At 42.9% G+C, this 8,251-nt stretch overlaps 1 protein-coding gene across 1 annotated transcript in view; it reads right to left on the bottom strand.

The window, feature by feature from the left end:
• Positions 1–5,680: 5,680 nt before the first annotated feature.
• rnaseh1 (ribonuclease H1) overlaps positions 5,681–8,251 on the bottom strand; it is a 7,778-nt gene continuing 5,207 nt past the window's right edge. Inside the window, 2 exon segments of the mRNA XM_034203221.1 lie at positions 5,681–5,919; positions 7,790–7,988. Coding sequence (XP_034059112.1) covers positions 5,821–5,919; positions 7,790–7,988 — 298 coding nt within the window. The 3' untranslated portion in view covers positions 5,681–5,820.

The raw sequence follows: 8,251 nt of genomic DNA on the forward strand, positions 1-8,251 counted from the left end.
CGGCCAATGCATCAGTTTTCTGCCTCATTTTCTGAACATTTTCCTTGAAACGGCCGAGCGCGCTGTTGATCCCAGGTGCATCGATGCTTCGTTTTTGCAGAGTGTTGTATAGAACATCCACTTCTGGCATAAGCAACGAAAAAAACTCCAGGAGCTGCATAAATGCTCGGTCCCGCAGTTTCTTTGACAGGCCGTATGCCTCACTTATGGTGAGCGCATCCCATCCTGGTTGTGCGCGTATATGCTTCATACACTGAAGTAGTGCATCTCGGGTCTCCCAAACCGCGTTCCATCTCACAGCCGGTGGCCGTGGGATGCGTCTCTGTGTTGCCTCTGCAAGAGCTGCAACACGTTTTGGAGCACCGGAGAAAAAAGTGGAAAAAGCAGTTAGATCTGCAAAAAACCCCTTCAGGATGCTCATCCTTGCTGAACACAGTTGCTGCAGGGTCAGGTTCAGTTGGTGGGCGTAGCAGTGAACAAACTGAGCGTTTGGGTACGTCTCCTTCATCACCGTCTGTACCCCGCGCACGTTACCGCTCATGACGGCCGCCCCGTCATAGGTCTGAGCGATTAGCTTTTCTTTCAGCTTCAGGGGAACAGCCTTGATGCTGTTAGAGAGACCTACACCAGTTTTGTCCTTTACTTCCACAAACTCCAAAAAACGCTCTGTAACTGTGAGGTCAGGCATAATGTATCGCAGCACAATCACCATTTGCGATTTACAGGAGACATCGGTTGTCTCGTCGGCCTGAACGGCAACAAATGATGTGTTGTCCACTTGCTTGGCTATTTCCTCCCTGTACACATCATACATGCAGTCCAAGAGTTCATTCTGTATGGTGCTTGATGTCCCTTTGAAAACAAGCTGAGCTTCGTAGTGCCGTTGAAGCCTGGAATCGCCCTCACACATTGTCTCGAAAATTGACCTGAATATCCCTGGATTCAGAGAGTCCGCCGACTCGTTGTGGCCCCGCAGTGCTGTCTCACATTTCCAACACAGTTTAATACAGGTGATGATCCGACCAAGCACGTACCTGTTTTCTTCCACCTTCCTATTATGAGAATCAATGCCGCGTCTGTAGGCGCTGTCAATCTGAGCTGCAACATTCACCCTTCCAAGTAATCCCAATTTTACGGCATTTTCCAAATGACTGTTGCTGCTCTCATGCTTCATTGTCCTCTCCGAAAGATGCTTTAAGTCCTTGTAACCTGTCCTCGACCAAGTACCTTGATCTTCACCAAAAAGCAGGCAAGGAAAGCAAAAGAGGGAATTCTTCTGGATGCTCGCCGTTAGCCATTTCTTTTTAGCAAACCACTCAGCGTTAAACCCACGTTTAACTTTGCCCGCAGTCTGGACCATTTGGAAATCCGGTGGATGGTGGGCACCGAGGCGCTTTACCTCCAGTTTCTCTCCGAGACTAAGTGTCTCAAACGTGTGCTCCAGTAAATGGTCAACTTCATTCATTTTCTTTCAGTTTTTTACTTCTTTTAATCGCTGGTGATGTTAGCTATATGCTGCTCTCTCGTCTCCTCTTCAAACTACACGTGACGTTTCGCAGCACTGCACACGTGAGTAGTTACAGCCAATCAATTCTGAATTATGTGAGATGACGTATGGTGGGGATGGGAGCACTATGCCCCTACGGTCATTATTTTTTTGCCACACACATTAAATAGAAAAATACTCTGAGCATGCGCAGTGTAGTTTTTACAATCACCGTTCACTTAGACAGTGAGAGGGAGGGGCAGGATCGGGTTTTGTCCCACATGGCTCTAAACAGCTCAAAACGGCACTCTAGACACTAATTAGAAGAACACAGACTAAAACAGAAATGTACAGACGAATCAGATTATTAAACATGACCTTAAAATATATTTTATATGTTTTTTTATTTATTTTTTAGTATTTTTTTGTAATCATTATTTATAATACTTTCTTCTGACACTAGGTGGGGCTGTGCCCCACCTGCCCCTAATGACCCGCCGCCACTGCCTACGAAGCTGGTTCACTTCTTACCGGGGGAGATTTCCATGGTAAGAGAACAACTCAATGAAACCGACCAATCAGAGGGGGGAAGTAGTGGAGTACAAATGCTTTTTTACTGTACTCAAGTACATCTTTCTGGTAGTACTTTACTCCACAACTTATTTTTCTGACGACTTTTAACTTTGACTTCTTACATTTTGAACACCAATATCTGTACTTTCTACTTCTTACATGTTGAACCCAAATACCTGTACTTTCTACTTCTTACATGTTGAACACAAATACCTGTACTTTCTACTTCTTACATGTTGAACCCAAATACCCTGTACTTTCTAACTTCTTACATGTTGAACCACAATACTGTACTTTCTACTTCTTACATGTTGAACCCAAATACCTGTACTTTCTACTTCTCACATGTTGAACTCAAATACCTGTACTTTCTACTTCTTACATGTTGAACCCAAATACCTGTACTTTCTACTTCTACATGTTGAACTCAAATACCTGTATCTTTCTACTTCTTACATGTTGAACCCAAATACCTGTACTTTTCTACTTCTTACATGTTGAACCTCAAATACCTGTACTTTTCTACTTCTTACATGTTGGAAACATCAAATACCTGTACTTCTTCTACTTCTACATGTTGAAACCCAAATACTGTACTTTCTACTTCTACATGTTGAACTCAAATACCTGTACTTTCTACTTCTTACATGTTGAACCCAAATACCTGTACTTTCTACTTCTTACATGTTGAACACAAATACCTGTACTTTCTACTTCTTACATGTTGAACTCAAATACCTGTACTTTCTACTTCTTACATGTTGAACTCAAATACCTGTACTTTCTACTTCTTACATGTTGAACCCAAATACCTGTACTTTCTACTTCTTACATGTTGAACACAAATACCTGTACTTTCTACTTCTTACATGTTGAACCCAAATACCTGTACTTTCTACTTCTTACATGTTGAACTCAAATACCTGTACTTTCTACTTCTCACATGTTGAACTCAAATACCTGTACTTTCTACTTCTCTCATTTTCCAAACAGCTGGTTCCTTTAGTCTGAATGTGTGTTTGATGCGTGATCATTATTCTTTAGAGTCATTGCGTGTCTATTGATTTGAACACGATCCGTGTATCCATCATTTCCTGGTCTTCTCTAAAGAAGAGGGACCAATGGAAACGTTGTCATGTTGCCGTTGTTCAGCATGGAAACATTCATTAGCTAGCAATGACATTATTGTTCTATTAAAGGTCCCATGTCATGCTTTTCCGGTTATCACCCGTCCCCTTGTGTTATGAAGGTTTTTCTGCATGTAAATGGTCTGCAGAGTCACAAACCCTCAAAGTACACCCTGTAGCGAGTAAAACTCGAACACAGAAAATACCTGTCTGTGCTGCCCCAGAACGCCTCGTTGGAGATTTCTAATTTTCCATTGTTTACTTCCTGGGTTCTGTGACGTGTGAACACCCAAATCAACAACAAATGGCCGGATTGGCCCAAATGGACCAATCCGCGGAGCAGCTCACACACCAGGATCCCTTGGCTAACTAATAATGGCGCATTTCCACTACAGCGCGGAGCTCGCTTTAAGCGTGCCGAGCCGCGCGGGGCCCGTTTTTGGTTGCGTTTCCACTTAACGTAGTTCCGGCTAGCGGGTACTATTTCATAGTTTTTCTGGCCCCATAAAATCGAGGTTCTTTCCGGGCCAACAACCAGGCTGAGTCGGGCTGAGTATGCTAAACTAGAGAGAGAATCGCTGGCAAGGGGGCTACAACTACAACAAGATGAACATATTTGACCGTGATGTAATTGTAATACACGTTTCAAAATGATGCCGAAGTAACAACATACTGATACCGGTTAGTAAAACCCATGAATTAATGCTTTGACAAGTCTGCAGACAGACGGCAGGCGGAAAACCTTTTAAAATGCGTGTTTTCTGAATGGAGATCGGCTAAGCTAATGTTCTATATGCTCCGACCGTCCACACTCACAACAACGGCCTACAGACAGAAATAAACCAGCGACTGTATTCTCCATGACACAGGCAGTCTGTGGTTTGTACTTGTTTAACTTCTGTCTAGTTTCTGAACAGATATGAGGAGCTGTGAGCTCTGAGTGCTAACAGCTAACGGCTGATGTTGTTTTTGTGTTTCGCATTGAAGATGACGTCACGGCTCCGCCTACACTGCGTTACTATAGTTACTGCCCCAGTTCCTAAACTGTAATGGAAATGTAGCATAAAGTGAGCCAGTCCTAACAAGGCCTAACGAGGCCTAGCCATACCGAGCGAGGCCGTGTAGTGGAAATGCACCATAACAGGGAGTCCCCATTGACTTGCATAGAGCTCCCTGAACGCTAGTAATAGAGGAGTTGGGATCGCGGAGGAATGCTCTCCGCAGACCCATTCTCATAGCGTTAGAAACCTTTTTCTTCCTCAATATCAAGCCACACTTATTGTTTTTACTTCGGCTGTGAGTGTTTGTGTGCTCAGGATGAGTTTCGCTTGTTCTCGCTGTATCGTCGACCCGGAAATCTGTCCGCTCCTCGCAGCAACGAGCCTCGCAACGTCCCGACCAATCAGAGCACACTGGGCTCACAGGAAGGGGGGGGGGGGGGGGGGAGCAGAGGCTCCAACAAGCCGTGTAGGACAGAGAGTGAATACACAGACTTTACAGAGATGCGGTGAGAAACCAATGTGAGTTTGGAACATTGAACAATGTGAATCTATTCTAGTAGACCTCAACAATGGAACTATGATCAGTAGAAATGGCCATGACCTGGGACCTTTAATATAAAGGGAGGTCAGGTACTCTTTAAAACAGCTGGTAGTTATGGGTACTTTTTACTGAAGTACATTTCAGAGCCCATACCTCTTTACTTTTCCTTAAGTAAAGAAGTTATATATTTGTTTCGCATGAATTGACTTTATCTGGTTTTAAGGCACATCTTTACCATACTTGATAGGTGCTTTTTATTTCTATATTCTAACTGGATGAAGGGTTTTAGTTATCAGACAAACAAGCTGAGAAAACATTAGCAGCAGCAAAACAGTGTGAGAGAAACACGGATTAAAAGTGTTAAAAACTGTGAATTAAGTGGTTTCACGTTAAAAATCAGAGGAGAGGAGAAGTTGACAGATATGGTGGAGAAAACTTTTGTTACGGTTTGAATAAAACGTTTCTAAACTTTCCTCAAAAATTAACAAAGCACCAATCCTCAGAAAAAACCTCATACTTTAATGTCGTGCTGCATCACGGGCAGGGAAGAGAGTGGCCGACCCCTCCCACAAACTGTCCACCCCCCTCCCCTCTGGCAGGAGGCTCCATCAGGACCAAAACCTCTCTCCACCTGAACAGTCTCTTCCCCTCCGCTGCCGGCCTCTTAAACACGGCCCGGCCCCCCACTGACACTTACCTCAGCCACAACGTAGTCTCTTTATGCATTAATGCACACAATGTTCATACTGCTTACTGCACATGTTTCATATCCTCTAATTCATTCATTGCATTCTGTTTCCATGTAAATGACTGCTTTATTTTATTGCTATTTAACTGTATTTTATTACGGTGTCCTTAAAGATTTCTTGTTTTATATCTGCACCATGACATCAAGTCAAATGTGTGAACCTACCTGGCGATAAACCTGGTTCTGATTCTGAAAACAAACATCCAGATGTGGAATAAGCTTTATTTAGAGCAAAAACAAATAATTAAAATGAACATTTAACAGAAACTCGTCCTCTCCTGTAGAGAAAGAGGCCAAACTGTCCTGCAGCAAATCTCTTCTAAATAAAAGTGTCTTTCTCCGAGCTACTGCTGCTTCTTGGGGAGAGGCTTCAGAGCTCCTTCCCTCGACAGCCTGTCCGCCTCCTCGTTCCCTCTGATGCCCGAGTGACCCGGGACATGCAACTGGAGGAAGAAGAGGAACAAATACATTAGTTTTCTGACCAGGCTTCTAATGTGACTACCTCAGCTCGAGCTGCTTGTTCGGACTGATTTGACTTTTAAGATAGTGTTGTCGTTCCAAATAAACTCAGATTCTCCAGAAAGCTCCAATTAAAATGACAAATATAATTCCCTGAGGTCAAAATGTGATGGTAGTGGTACCTATTTATTATCCTCACATGGGCAACGTCACTCGGAGTCGTCACGTAAATTATTTTAAGTCATAAACACCTTTCATCCAACGTAACCTCGATCAATAATTCAATAATTGTGAAAGTTTTAAAACCACAGAGAGCAGAGACGATAAGTGACAAATAATCACTAACCATATTAATTAACACAATCTTTCACACATAAGAGTCAGAAAAAGCTGTCTTCAGGCTTAGATATTAATATCCCATGCTTTTATCTGTGCCTCTCATGTTACCTTGAATATATTTTGTAATTGAAATGACAGAATAATACATTTGAAAGCCCTCTCAGTTTTTGAAGGGTATTGTTCGAGCCACAAAGTTATTATTTCGATTCATAATTTGATAAATGATTTAATGATGGAAAATGATTTATGTTGCCATGGTGAATATGTTTTGAGGAAATGATTGTTCATTTTATATCGTACATATGATCTGTTTCCTTGTACCTTCCGGTGTGTATTTAAGTGAGGTAATTGAGGACAGCCGGCGTGCTCGGAGACCTGATGACACGGGGAGCGGAACAGTTTTTCGACCGCAAATTGTAAAGAGAGATTAGTGTTGCAAATTGGACTGCAAAGTATAGTTTATATAGGAAAGCATACCGCCGAAATATTGATTTAGATTTGCTATTTTGAGACTATTTAAGTAAGTCAATACTTTTTTGTTAATAAATTACATGTTTTGACTGAAGACCTTCGGCTGCTTATTGCTTTGGATTGCGTGTCGTCAACCCCGCTCTGTAGTGGCAAGAGGAAACCTTGGATGCCATTACAGGTACTCAAAGACACTTTACAGGCTAACATTAAAACAGTGCCAGTCTGTTAAACCTAACATTGGTGTTATATTGATTTGTAATTGATCCTTATTCCGGAGGTCGAAGTTAATCTTAAATGTTTCCATCTTATGCTTTGTAAGTTTGTTTCGTAACGGAGGAAATTTAAATATATTTATAAAACTGACAAGTCAAATCAAGCAATCTGATTGGTCGATAGCATTTTTGAGGACCTCTTTGATTACAGATTTGAAAACATCGTTCCTTGCTTTAAAAGTAGCTCAATTCATGAAGTCAAACCTTGGAAAGTATCTAGATATCCTGCCCTGATGCCAGAGGAACTGCACACTGAATATGTGTCGCCGTCTGATGTCTATGTCTGGAGCGCTGCGTGAAAAGGAGGGTTTCCTGCCCCGTTGCTTCTCCGCTGCTTTCTTGTTCCAGTCTGCTTTTCGGCCCAACGGTATACTGTTTTTCTCAGACGCGGAGGGATACTGACTTGTTGTGAAAAGGCACGTTCTATTTGATCGTTGTTTGATCGTGGAATCAAACACGCCTATTGACCAATCAGAGAGCTTGCTCACACCTATGTGTTCTAGATTGATTTGTAATTGATCCTTATGTTGACTGTCTTCACGTTAAGCTTAAAATATGAGAAACAAGAACAAAACGTAGCTGTTCTATAATACACATTGTTTTTCACTAAATGAAGGCAGAGTCACACAACAACGTTTTTGTACGTTGCTGCTTTGGTGGAGGAGAAATGAAAGCTCTCTAAATCATCCATTTCAGAAAGTACAAGTTAGAAATGGGGCGACTTTTCATTTAACAATATCAACTCCTTAGCTTTCAGTGTTTCTGCATTTACCCAGACCACCTCCACCTCCGCGTTCAGTTCGTCCAGCTTCATGAAGTCCTCTTTGTTTGTGATCGGACCTCCAGTCTTCAGCCTCCAGCCGTTCACCTTCCAGGTCTTCACCCAGCTGGTCACACCTGCAGCACAACACACACCAGACGTCACACACACACCAGACGACACACACACACACACCAGACGACACACACACACACACCAGACGACACACACACACACCAGACGTCACACACACACACCAGACGACACACACACACACCAGACGTCACACACACACACCAGACGACACACACACACACCAGACGACACACACACACACCAGACGACACACACACACACCAGACGTCACACACACACACAGAGACACCACACACACACCAGACGTCACACACACACACCAGACGTCACACACCAACACACCAACACACACACCAGACGTCACACACACACACACAC

This window comes from Gymnodraco acuticeps, unplaced genomic scaffold (genome assembly GCF_902827175.1).
Source record: "Gymnodraco acuticeps unplaced genomic scaffold, fGymAcu1.1, whole genome shotgun sequence".
NCBI classification, from domain to species: Eukaryota; Metazoa; Chordata; class Actinopteri; order Perciformes; family Bathydraconidae; genus Gymnodraco; species Gymnodraco acuticeps.